General features: G+C 42.8%; 2 protein-coding genes across 4 annotated transcripts in view; one reads left to right on the plus strand and one right to left on the minus strand.

Annotated features, from left to right (window-relative positions):
* Positions 1–1,431: 1,431 nt before the first annotated feature.
* LOC140520749 (protein PBDC1-like) lies at positions 1,432–7,865 on the plus strand. Of its 2 annotated transcripts, XM_072634952.1 has the most exons (6): positions 1,432–1,527; positions 1,624–1,689; positions 5,174–5,233; positions 5,734–5,874; positions 6,791–6,902; positions 7,115–7,865. In XM_072634952.1, the coding sequence occupies exons 1-6, from the start codon at positions 1,489–1,491 to the stop codon at positions 7,234–7,236; spliced, it is 540 nt and encodes a 179-aa protein (XP_072491053.1). In that variant the 5' UTR covers positions 1,432–1,488; the 3' UTR covers positions 7,237–7,865. The 2 variants fall into 2 exon arrangements, with proteins under 2 accessions (XP_072491053.1, XP_072491054.1); XM_072634953.1 differs by lacking the exons at positions 1,432–1,527; positions 1,624–1,689 and adding an exon at positions 1,822–2,050.
* Positions 7,852–13,514, minus strand: part of XPO7 (exportin 7) — a 90,128-nt gene continuing 84,465 nt past the window's right edge. For both annotated transcript variants that reach the window (XM_072634943.1, XM_072634942.1), the window contains exons 25-28: positions 12,272–12,432; positions 11,433–11,531; positions 10,157–10,284; positions 7,852–9,568 (exon numbers count right to left, since the gene is read on the minus strand). In XM_072634943.1, coding sequence (XP_072491044.1) covers positions 9,475–9,568; positions 10,157–10,284; positions 11,433–11,531; positions 12,272–12,432 — 482 coding nt within the window. In that variant the 3' untranslated portion in view covers positions 7,852–9,474. The remainder of the gene's footprint in view (positions 9,569–10,156; positions 10,285–11,432; positions 11,532–12,271; positions 12,433–13,514) is intronic.

Genomic DNA, 13,514 nt, shown 5'->3' on the forward strand with positions numbered 1-13,514 from the left:
GTTTTAACAAAAGCTCACTTTTAACATTTAAAAATCACTTTCCTCACAAAAACCTAATGAAGTACTGCCATTTTACAAATGAGACTGACAGGTAACACGACCCACAGTTCTATTTCCAGGTCATAGAGTTAATGTTGGGTCTCCTGAGGTCCAGCGGAAGATCCTCTACACTCCACACTTAAGCATAGTTGTTTCACTTTTTTTCTTGGTGTTTCTCTTTTTCAACATGTTCCACATGGAATGTATTTCGCATGATCTCACATGTATAATCACTCCAGGGGCGGGGAAAGGGCAGGAGCGGAGAAGAGATTTTGGAACTCCATTTTTAAAAATCAATGTTAAAACTTTTTAAAAATTTAATTGGGAAGTGTTTTTCTTAAGAAATGAAAAAATATTTCTGAAAAAGATTCTTAACACTCAGTACCCCTTAGATATCTCTTGGGGTTTCATTCAGCGGTTGTTGGTCTTTTTTTCTTAGGCTGATCTCAAGCGTCCTGTCCTTGGATAGCTTCAACGTTAAAGCACGTCCTGAGTCCACTGGAAGCCTCGGGCTGGAGACACCACCTTAATTCCCAGGTATTAATTCCATCTAAGCCTCCCAATGTTATCGCCAAGGAGCTGCGTGCCGTTGGCAAGCTGCTGGACCTCCCTTTATCTGTCTCCCACTCTGCCAAGCCAGGGTGGCGATACTGGCAGCAGGACTCAGGTTCGGGAAAGCCATCAGTAAAACTATGTAATTTATTTTTACCCTCCTGAGGAGGAGAATGAAGAAGCACTTCCATTCCACTGCGCTAAGTGGGTCTGCCCACAAGGAGCTTACAACTCGCAGGTCCCTAGACGGACCTGAGGGTGGGGATGCCCCGGGGAGGAGGAGGCTGGCACGGTCAACCTGGGACATGACAGCTTAGACCCCAGCAAGGTTCCAGAACTAAGATGCGCACGGAGGGAACGGAGGTGCACGGTGGCCAGGGGGTCGGTTTGGAGGCTGCACTCCTGGCTGCAGAGGAGGGGAGAGGCGCAGCCAGGCTGGGAAGCAATCTCCCAGGAGGAGAGTTCGCGGCAGAAGCACTTCCGGGACATCGGAGTAAGGCTTCCCCCGGCCAACAGGCGGGTACAGACGACGACCTCCTCGGCCACGCTTCGGAAGCGCCCCAGACCTTAGTCGTCCCTAGAGGCTCCCCTCTACCGCCTCCTCCCGCCAGCCCAGAGCCGGCCTCCCCAGAGCGCCCGCGCCAAACGGCGCTGCCCGCCTCAGCAGCGGAGGGAGGAGGACGAGAGGAGAAGGGACCAATTCTCTTCCCCACTTCGATTTTCTGCCGGTGTAGGGGCGGCTAGCGCGCCCCCGCAGGCGCACTGGCGGCTCCGCCCATTCTCCCTACTCTTGCCACACTTCCTTCCCCTTCGCAGGCGAGGATCTACTTCCGGTAGCTTCCCGGAACCGGCGCTTGCGAGGAGGGTCAGGGGGAGGGGCGCGTTTACTGGGCAGCCATGGCGGCGGGGAGCGGGGGAAACTGCCTGGATGCGCTGGTGAGTGTGGGTCGCGAGGCCGGTGGGATGGGGCGAGGCGGGGCGAGGCGGGACGGGGCTGTGACCCGCGCGGTGTCCCCGCTGTTCTCTTCGCAGGGCCCCGGGGAGCTGTTGTCGGCGGCCCACGCTCTCTCCTTGCCGGCAGAGGCCTACGGTAACGACGTGAGTACCAGCCGGCCCGCCCCCTGCCCGTCAGACCCCGTGCCGGCCTTGGGCCCCAGGCCCCGCCCCCGACGCTCGACGTCCCCGAGGCCGCGGCGTTGAGCCTTTAAGCGTCGGGCAGGGGTGGGGGGAGGGGGGACGCACGGGGGACATCCGGCGGGGGGCGGGGCGCGTGCCCTGAGCGCCTCCTCTTCAGCTCCCGACCCCGTGACAGCCCTCGCCACTGTCCCCTCCCCCAAGACTGATTCTGACGACCGGTCCTGAGCGGGCCACGCTCTGCGCGCGCCCCCGCATGCCCTTCTCCGCTGCCGCGCTCACCCTCCCCCCATTTTCAATTTCTTTTCCTGCTGCCTGCAAACAGGTCTTTTACCCCAGTCTTTACGCGGTGGGGCCATGAACAGGTTTCAAAAAATATGTGTTTGATAGCTACTTAGTATGTTTGATTTCCACCGTAATCCTGCGTGCTTCGAATCCGAGAAGGAGTCAGTTGGCCTCCCTAGAGTGCCAGGGGGTCCGCGGCGTCTGACGAGGCGGAGAACCTTGGCTGCGAGGGAGAGGGAGTGGGGCTGAAGTCCCGCTCTGGTGTGACCTTAGGCAAGCTAGGACCTTCCCAGAGGTTTCCTCAAATGTAAAATGAAGGCTTGTATCAGCCCACCTCCGAGGTTCTTTTCAGATCCAGATCTGTGAATATTTCAAACCCGGTATTCCATAGGCATCTCACAATCAGTATATTTTCCGTCTTTTAGATTCCCTTCTTTGTTGGGGGTACCACCATCTTGTCGTCAAAGTTAGAAACCTTGGCGTCATCCTGACTCCTTACCTACTCTCTTACTCCTCCTCTCATCAGTTGTCAAATCTTCCCTCATCTGACCCCTTCTCTAAACTTAGGTAGCCATTCTTCCTGGTTTAGGCCCCCTCCCATCACCTCTGGCCTGGACTGTTCCAGTAACCTCCAAAATGGTCTCTTGCCTCCCCTTTCCTTACTCCAATTCATCTTCCATAGAGCTGCCAAAGAAATTTTTCTGAAGTGCGGGTCTGACCATGTCATTCCCCTTCTCTGTAAACTATTGGCTCCCTGTCACCTTTGAGGCTGAATATACATTTTTAGGCATTAACAGCTCTTCACAACAAAATGACCCCATACATTACTCTCCTTCACATACAAACTACAGTACAGTCAAATTGTCTTTCTGTTCCCATACAGGACACTCTCTTCTTTGTACTAGCTGTCCCTCGTGCCTGGAAGGCACTTCTTAGGTTTCCACCTCTTAGAATGCTTATCTAGCATCTTTCAAGGCTCACCTCAAGTACTAACTTCTACATGATTCCTTTCCTGATCTGCCTGGCTGTTATTACCTTGCCCACTCTCCCCAAATTATCTGTTGTCTTGCAGTCTTCTGGAAGGAGAGTCTCTTTCCCTATTCTCTTTGTATAACCAACATCTAGCACAATGGGTCCACCTTGCTGTGGGTGGGTGTTTAATAAGTGGCTTGTTGAAATCTTATCAGGTTGGTCACAGAAGCCAGGTTTTTGTTCTGCCTACAGGCATGTGCAAAGGTACTGTTCAGTTCTGGGGAAATATGATGAAATAAGACATCATTACCCCTGCCGTCCTGGAGCTTAGGTGTTGGAGCACCTGCACAATAATGAAGGAGGCACGGTGTGATGGAAGGGCCCTAGATTTGAAACTGAATGAACCTGGAATTGCATCCTTACTTGGCTACTAACTACCTTTGTTATCTGGAGCAAGTGCCTTAACCTTTCTGATTATGTTTCCTCATTTGTAAAAATGAGGCTCATGGATTACAGGACTGAAGATCCTGTGAATTACAATGTAAAATAATAAGCATTTAAGGTATCAACCAAGTGTTCTATTGAGTATGTGAAGAAGAGATGACCTAAGGCAGGTTAGAGCTTATCTTGATTGTGACTTGATGTTCTAGGCTACAAGGGAGCTTATTGAAGGTGTTCAAGGAGAATAATGTATTGAATGAGTGTTAGTAATATGTGCTACTATGAGTCCTAGGAGAGACTATTCATTCAATCTGTGGGTTAGGGTCAGGTTGGGCCTTGAAATAGGTTAGGGTTGAGATAAGATGTACTCAGTGAGACACATTTGACTAGAAAAGTTGCATATGGATTAATAGTGAGGTGGTAGTGTTATTCTTAAGAGGACTGGTCTGAAAGATTCAGGAGACCTAGATTAAAATCCTGTCTCTGACCCATCCTAGCTATGATCTTATTTTAGGCAAATGTAATTTTGTCCATGTGAATACCTTTTCTATTGATTTACATGTGTACTTTGACACGTTGATAGATGTTATTTCATGAGTTGCTGTGGCTGAAAATGTTCATGAGGTAGCTAGCTTTACAGTGATGACCTTCTCGCATTAGCTAGACTTTTGCCAGTAGATTTTTGTAGTTTTAAACCAGATCCATTCTTGAAACTTTTCGAGCTTGTTAGGAGAGTATCTCCCAGATCTTGGGCTCACTTGGCATGGCTATCTAAGAACCAGGGGTCAAGATGAGGCACTGGAGGATATGGATGCTTTAATGATTATTACTGATACCTTGTTTTTGTATAACACTTTTAGATCTGTTACATCTTGACTTGGTAAATGGTCTCTCTCGCTTCATGTTCTCCCTTTCAGTCAATCCTGTATACTACTTACTAGCTAATTTTTTAGTTGTAAACCATCAAACACTTACTGCCTACTGAATAAAGTCCAAATTCCTTAGCTTGGCATTTAAGGCCTCCCATCATGACTCCAACTCCTCACCATTCCCTGAACTCTCCCTTCATTTGTGACCTTTATCCTTAATGCTTCTACCTCCAGTCTCATGTTAAATCATTATCTGTTCTTTGAATCCTAAGTTGAATTTTTCCTCTTCCATGAAACTTTTCCTCATCTCTTCCATCTCCATTGATTGCCTAGCTAGAAATAGTATCTCTCATGTACCTTTTCTATGCACTTAATTTATATTAATTTGTTGCATTTCACAGTGCCATTTATATACTTAATAATGGAATAGGATCTATGAATACAAAGAGCTTGATGATATAGAAGCACAGATTAACTTCATTTTACAGTTGAAGAACTCAGGTGTGCAAGCAAATCAAGTCAGTCTTAAGAGCTAAGGAATTAAACAAATAGTTGACCTGACTCTAGTCTACTCAGTACTCTTTTTCATTAAGAGCTGGATTTACATGGCTGTCCTATCTTCCATCTGTTATAGCAATGTAATTGGTGAGTCATGATCCATCTAGCGACATAGGACAGCTTGGTGGTTGTCCCTTGTCTTGTGGTGTATCCTGGATAGTGTTCTGGTCAGTCATAGTTGAATCTTGTCAGTTTTTTGCCCAGAAGAGCTGGGCTTCATTTTCCTCTTTAGTTTGCCGTTTCCTTCAGTTTAGGTTGCTTGCTGTTTTGTGTCCACACTGGGAGCAATGCTGAGAGATGACTTCTTCTTTGTTGTATTGCAGCCTAACATTGAGATGGTTTGGGCCATGAAGGCTATGCAGCATGCTGAGGTTTATTACAATGTGAGTCTTTTTTATTCAACTATTCAAATAGAATTAAGGAGACCCTTCATGGTGCCAAACATTTTATAGTATGTGTCTTCTGGGAGGTTGAAATGGGTAGAAGAGTAGAAAAAATGGGTAAATGGGTAAAGAGCAGAAAAAGATGGAGAACTTGGCTTTGGCATGGGAAAAGAACTACTATATTTATTTCTCATTCTTTCTCAGATTCTAATTCCTAGGAGACAGTAGTGTAGTAGAATTAAGTTCTACATTTGAGAAGAAAGGATTTGAGTTCAAATTCTACTTCTGCCACTTGCTACTTGTAGGACCATGGGCAGATCACTTAGTTTTCTCTTCTGTAAAATGAATAGCTTGAATTAAATGTTCCTTCCCACTCCAGATCTAAGATCATACAGTGGAAAGAGTAGACTAAGGTCAAGGGGATTGCATTGTTCTTTATAGTAATGACATCATTGTGCCTAGGAGTTAAGATTTATGTTTGCTTTCCTCTTATCTGGCAGTTGATTTCTTCAGTTGACCCACTGTTCCTAAGACTCACTAAAGTGGATGACCAGATTTATTCAGACTTCCGGGAGAACTTCGGGAAGCTCAAGATAGATGTGTTGGACCCAGAAGAGCTCAAATCAGAACCAGCTAAAGAAGTAAGGAGGATCTTCTAAGAACTGAATTAAAATTGTGGTTTATGGATTTATTTTAATATGGAAGTGAATGGTTATAGATATTCAGAGGCTGCTTATCTGGTTCATGGATTGTGTGGGTCTCTTGCCTTCTGGCTATTTCACATGTTACTGGCATCTCTATGGTAAGTAGCTTACTCCAAAGTATTTAAAGAAAAGGTTAAAATGAGGCATTTTAGGTCTTTTGGATATGTTATCCCATGACTAGATTGTTAGAAATTGGCTGCACTTCTAAAATTTAACTTGTAACTTTAGTTACTTTAATTAGTTAACTGTTTTTCCCACTTAAGGCATTATTGGTGTTAGTTATAATTATCACATATTCAATGATTATGAGCACTGTTTAATACAGACTGAGGGTTTAATGTCCACCTTTTCTTTTTTTGAGGATGGATCACCTTGTCTCAGCCAGGGAGGAGGTGCAGTGGTTGTTCATGAGCCTGGCCCCAACTGCTGATCCACGTGGAAAAATTACCTTGTTGCACTGGGCTAGTTTGCCCGTCTTTAGGCTCCCTGCTCCCAGGAATTCACCATATTAGTGCCTGACTTAGTGCAGATATCTGATCTGTTCAGCAACTCCCAGACTCAAGCAATTTCCAACAGCCTTAACTTCCCCAGTAGCTAATGCTCCCTGTGTACCCAGCTGTATTCTCTTTTAACTTTAGGACCAGGTGCATCAATTGATAGAAAAAATTTCATTCTGTGTCTGTTTTCTTAGCTATATGGATAAGAACACAGTTTGGTCCTTCTACGTATTCTTAAAATTCTGTCTCACCAGTGAATCCTGGTGTAAGCTTGTTTCCTACTAGAGATTTGGTCTTTGTAGGGCCATAGTAGATGGGTATGTTTGATTTTTCTGGTCTATGTTATGCTTCCACAGAAATGGAGACCATTTTGCATGAAGTTCAATGGTATTGTTGAAGATTTCAACTATGGTACACTGCTGCGACTGGACTGTACTCAGGGGTACAGTGAAGAAAACACTATCTTTGGTGAGTATGGTGAGGCTGTAGTGCAGAAATTTTTTCCGTAGATAGGATCTTAAGAAATTACTATCCGTGTATTTCTACTAGGGTATAAAACTCATCCCCTAGGCCTTTGTTGTTTTCTTGTGGATGAAACCTTTGAGTTGAGGGAGAAAAGTTTTTTTATTCTCTAATCAAAAGAAAAGGGTGTCTGAAACTTAATTCTCCTTGCTTTCCAGTGACCAGGATACAGTTTTTTGCTATTGAAATAGCTAGGAACCGGGAAGGTTATAACAGAGCTGTTTACAACAGTGCTCAGCAGAATGGAGCAGCAGAGAAAGACAGCACTATGTCCAGGTAAAGAATGCAGGAGCATTCAGATCACTGAATCTAATGTTCAAGAGAACTTGCACAGGAACCTTTGTGGATTAAAGAGACATCATTATTTGGCATCTGCTCTATGTAGTTTCCTGACTGGACCACTGGAGGTGTCATACAAACTCTTCTCAGGGTGTACAAAAGAGGCAGTGTTCAGAACTGTGCAGTGTTCACAACTGTTCAAGGAGCAATCATTTTGAAAAAAATTGATTTTATGACTAGTATGGATATTAGGCCATACCTTAACAAAATATACAAAAATATGAGACATTGTTGGGTGTGTTTGTGAACTTTATATGGGAACTTGTATAAAAAGGACTTTCTTTTTTACCCTTCCTGGTTCTTTCCCAGCACTCTGAGTAAATAGTTCTTTAAATGTATGTGCTCTTTAATTGCTCTAACTCTAGGGCAACTATATAACAGCTGTCAAGTTTGCTATATATCTTGTACATTTGTGGGTTACCGATTTATACTATTTCCTGTAATGTCTAGAAGCAGGTTTGGTTACAATGGTAACCTGCCAGCTATTGGCATTGTACCAATTATGCTTTAATATCCATGCCATGACTAGAACACATAAAGAATGGATGAGAATAAATTCAGTAGAAACCATTGAAGTTTATTGGCGGTCACAATGCTTACACTGTATGTAGCAAACACCCTTACAAGTCAACCGTCAATCTGACCACGCAAGAAAGGACCCAACACACAATCGCCAGAGGAAAGAACAGAAACAAAACACAAAACAAAAACACAACCAAAAAAAAAAAAAAACACAAAACAAAACAAAAACCTAAACAAGGTTGGGTGGGCAAGGGAATAGAAATGAAAATAAAACCTAATTGATGTATCCCTTGGGCAAGAGCTGAACTAGAGATGCACACAACTAGCAGCAACAATTGTGGGAAAGGTACAAGGCAAAACAGCTTTCTCTATTTCTCTGTAGGTAATTTTTTGTTTTTAATGTTAAAAACGTTTAATATGGTGGGTTTTTTTTTTAAAGGAAACAATGTATTTTTTTTAAGGGGGGCAGAAGGGGAAGGATGTTAAATATTTCATGCTAGGCAGACCTTGTTATTAAGAACCCCCTCCATTGTGGTAACTTTCTCCAGCTCATACATTCATGAGTGCAGGGTATATATAGATATATATAAATATCCACACACATACATCCACACACACTCATCTACACACACACACACACACACACACACACACACACACACACACACACACAAACACACACACACACACACACACACTCTGCCTCAAGGGCTGGGGAAGACTAAAAGTTATTGGCCACAGGAACTTGGCCGGAAGTAGCCATGTTCAGAGCTGTTCAGCGCCAGGGCAAATAAGCTTTTATTTCAGCTCCTGTGTCTCCATACTTGAGACCCAAGAAATCATTGAACATACAGTTAAAAATCACACTGCCTTAGAGCAAGAGGCCTCAGTCTGGGGAAATGGGAGAAGGAAACAAGATCAAACACTTTAGCTGGAGTATCTGTTTGGGGGTGGGGTAGCGGCTCAAGGATATAGTAAAGGAGAGATGGTGCTTGGTTGGACATGGCTTAGAGTTCCTAATAACAAGGGTTAAGACAGTAACAGGAAGTGGTAATTTCAGGGAGAAGTGAAGGGACGGACAATAAGAAAAAATATACATTTGGAATTACTTTTTTTGCCTCTCTCTACACTTGTCACTAAATATATCTCTGCACTTTCACACACCCTCATCCAGTAAAGCTTCAGGCCACCAGAATACACATTTTCCTCACTCGCATACACAACCCCTCACTTCAGCATTGGTGCACTAGACTCTGTAAAAATTTTTCAATCACACTTTTTTTTTTTAAACTTGAGTCAATATAAACCTTGTTCAAAATGTTATGAAAAAATGTACATGTTTATACAAGGCAGGTTGTGTCAGGACGCGGGGGTTCTTCCCCTCCACCAGGAAGAGGGGGCTGGATTCTCACACCTTCCTGCTTACTATCCCCACTTCCCCCAAGCCCACCCCACCTCCCAGGAACCAAGCAGTGCCCTGCCCCCCAGTGAGCACAGGCTCACACCCCTCTTCCCTGGGAAAACAGCCAAACTGACCTTTATAATCCCCCCAGAGGAAGGAGGAAGGGTCAGCCATACCCTCTCCCCTCAGAATTGTTCAACCCTCTGGGCCAGACCAAAGGGACACTGCTCTGTACAGGTGGAATCTGGTAAGGTGTCAGCTCATCATGTCATTGCTATTCACGCCATAGGTGGAATTTTTCATGGAGTCGTTGACTTCCCGACGAAATGCTGACAAGTTCTGGGTGAACCTGTAGAAGAATTGCATGGGTTATAGAAAGGAGGAAAGTCTGTCTTATGAATGTTTCCCCCCACCTTTTAGTCCTCTAAACATGAGAACTGACACTGACCATTTGATGTTCCCCTTTTTCTGAAGGCTCTGCAGCAAGTTTAATTAAGGGTCTAGTTAAGTCTCAGGTCCATAGTAAAGAAGAAAAGTTGCAGGCGAAATTGGGTAAAATCCATAAGAAACACTTTAGTAACTCAAAAGTCTTGGGAGTTTCCCAACATTTTCATTTTACTAAGGAAACTTACTTATAAAAACCCAAGGTCACACAGAGGTTAACAGAACTAAGAGAAGCACACAGGTCTCAGTTTCCAGAAGTATTTCCACAATTCTATGATGTTTCCATTAGACAAACAGGGTAGTTACCCAGCATTCAAGATAAGGAAAAGGGGATAGCTGAGATTTGGACCTGGGTAAAGTAATGCTATCTATCTAAAGTAACACTACCAGCACCAAAAAGCATCATTTATAACATTTTCTGAGTAGGAAAAGGCTAAGGGAAGTAAATCCTGTAGCTGTGCTGCAACATTAGGAAACATCACTATATACTCACCTATCTCTGTTTTTTGTCAGAAGATTTCGTTCAATGCCTTCCATCAGGTTCTCAAAACACAGGTGCATTGCCTGTTGTTTTTCAGGGGGCTGGCTGTTCACTATACTGTTCCTCAAATCCGAGAAATACTGTTAGGTGGGTAAGAAGGGTAAAACAAAAGATAAGGGAAAGAGAAAGGATGGTTTAGGCTTTACCTATGTGCCATGACTAAGTTCTCAATTCATTATATAACTATTACAAAAAAGTATTTGTTGTGTACAAAACCCTGCACATGAAAAGATATATAAAAACATAAAAATGAAGGTAAGTCTTTTGGATAGAGCTTTACAGTCTAGAGCTGTAAAACAGACTAAAACATGGTAAGGGTATAAAAGGAAACATTTAAGTTCTGAATGTAGTCAGTAAACATTTACTAAAGGCCTACTATGTGCTAAGCACTGTGCTAAATACTGGGGCCACAAAGAAAGGCAAAAGACAGTCCTTGCCTTTGAGGAGCTGGCAATCTAATGGGGGAGGTAAACATGCACAAACTACATAAAGGATAAATTTGAAATAGTTCATAGGTCCTACTCTTTCTTCCCTGAGGCCCCTATGTCCACCAATAAATTTTAAGTGTTTTTTACCCAAGGCCTGATAGGCAGATTGGCATTCATGTTCTCTAAACAGTAGTAGAAAGAAAGCTTTTAGAAAGGCTAGGTTCCCAATCTACCTCTGCTAGTAGTGCTTTGGGCATCCCTGATTACTTGGGACCCATGGAGAGATTTTGGGCAGTCTCTGAATTTGGATGGGAAAAAAAAAATACAAATCTTCATTTCAGTATAATTGGATTCCTTTCTTTTAAATATAATTGGATTCCTCCTATGTATTTAAAAACGTTCACAAAGACTGCCAGATGTGTCCAATACCCTAAAAAAGGTTAAAGCACCTTTGGTTTAATTCTATGATTTGGATCATGCCCTTAACCATATAATTTGTAGCATTTCAAAAGGCAGAAATGGAGGAGGGAACCATTCTAGGCACAGGAAACAATATGAGCAGAGGTGAGGGGCTTCATGTGCCAGGTACATATGAGAACTTGCTGGAGTCGACTTTTATTTGGTAGGTAATAAGCCAACTGAAAGCATTTAAACACATTAGTAACAACAGATTTATGCAAAAGATCAACCTGGCAGTGTTCTGGAGGCAGAAATCAAGCTGCCAGTAGTTCGAAGAGGGTTCCTGTCTCTGTGTGTGTCTCTTTGCATTTTGGGTAGTTTCTGTACAGTAGATTTCTTACCTTTTCGTTAAGTAATATCAAACCAAGTAGAGGTCGGGACATGGACCACTGGTTCCGACAGTCCTCAAAAATGATAATATTCAGCACCGTTGACAGCATCTAGGAAGTTAGAACCAAGAATCTAAAGAGAGGTCCTTAGACTGTTGTGTAGAGAGCAACCTCTGAGCCTATTCAGGAACTAAGCTGTTGGACAGCTTAATATGGTGAAGGTAAATGGAACTTTTCTGGTTTCCATGAATCTATTTTTGGTAGGTGGGATTTGGTGGGTGTTACCAAGCTTTAAATGTCCTTATTTCTAAAACCTGCCTCTGAAAAAAAGTTCATTTCATCTTAATTATAACATTTCTGGAGGCATCAATTGTCTCTACTAATGGAACAGAAGTTAGTTAGAACATCATGATTATAATGCCGAAGTGTTGAATTTGATCTGTGGGGGAACAGCTAATTTTCATACTATCTTAAGACCACATATATCTTTAACCCTGATCAGCCATCTTCAAAATATATATGTAGACCACAAAGAAAACCAGATCCAACTGGATGGATCATAGTTAATTTCTACTACTCTTTAAACTTTACACCTAGGTCCTAACCCAGGCTAATGAATTTTTTTGGGTGGAAGGAAATGGGGGATCTTTGTAAAAGGACAGGATAAACTGGAGCACAGAAGGTAGGAATTGTGACCCTATCCACATATGACAATCATTTTGCTAAAATGACACTGACTTAACTTCACAATTAGGGTGGTTAGAGAGGGGTCAAACATTTTGTATGGATGTTGCCGGAAGGAGCTGTCCTGATAGAATTCAATTCCCTGCTTTCACCCTCAAGTTGCTTACCTGTTGGATCATCTCTGGATGCTGCTGCATAATGTGCAGGAAACGGTCACTTTCCTGGGTCAGAGGTGTTGTTCTTTTCTTAGTGCTACGTGATAGCTGCTTGAAGAGGTATGTCACAATGTGGTCCAGGCAGGAGCAGCAGCCTGTGCATACCATAGTGTCTGGGAGAGCCAAGGGAAGAGAGGAATGGAGTTGAGATGCTATTGCCTCAAATCCTTGGGCAGAGAGGTTACTTGTGCTTAACATTTGACAGCAGGTAGTGATTTATAGTAATTTATAGATTATAGTGATTTATAGTTTTTTCTACCAGGATAATTAGTTCCCGTTTAACTTATTGTTCTCATATAGGGCAGAGTTCCTAAAGTTGAGTCAAAAAAGGCATGGAATAGCATAAAATTCTTAAATAATTAATGAATCATGGACATATTACTACTCCAGTCTAGTTAAGTCATCAATCCTAGATGTATCTATCTGATTTGTTAAGAGTGCAGTTCTAGACTAAGTGCTTTGTGGAAATGAAAAATTATTACAAAGCAGATTTAAAGCAGTGGAGTTTACTGTACAAATTTATCTAGTAATAATACTTCCACATGTTTATCTTGGCGTTCATATAGATGACCTAACATCACTTCTAACAGAAAAGACAGACTATTTTATCCATTTTATAGAAGGGGAGGATATAGCACAGCTCAATTAGTCAGCGTAGGGGTCACTGGTTGACAATCAGTACCTTCTTCTCTATGATGCTATCCAGTTTCCAAGATTAAACTAAAATTGGTTGAGGGTCAAGGAAAATACTTAACTACCCTCTACAGACAGTTTAAAAATAAAACTGAATCAGGTATCAGTGTGAGACAGGATGAATGAGAGAACAAAGATAGGTGGGAGAACCTCAAAATACCATACAACCTTTGTACCCAGTAGGAGATCATCAGATGTTAAAGAAATTTTGAACTGAGTTTTATTCAAATGAATTCATGGCAAAAAGGCTTGAGGGACCACTAAATGATAGCCTAAGCCAATATTACAGAGGGTAAAGGTTCAAGTTTTGGGGATCCAACGTATTGTTATACTCTGCTTTGGTGGATATCTATATATCTGGGGGGAGGGGGGGTGGAGAGAACACAGTAAGATTAATCTTTCAGATGTTCAGTTCTTTGTTCCATATATCCATGAAACCTTGTACTTCAGAAGTTCAAGTGTTATAATGGTCTTCCACTCCAAGAGGGGTTACTAAATGCTT

The sequence above is a fragment of the Notamacropus eugenii genome, chromosome 1, assembly GCF_028372415.1.
Source record: "Notamacropus eugenii isolate mMacEug1 chromosome 1, mMacEug1.pri_v2, whole genome shotgun sequence".
Classification (NCBI taxonomy): domain Eukaryota; kingdom Metazoa; phylum Chordata; class Mammalia; order Diprotodontia; family Macropodidae; genus Notamacropus; species Notamacropus eugenii.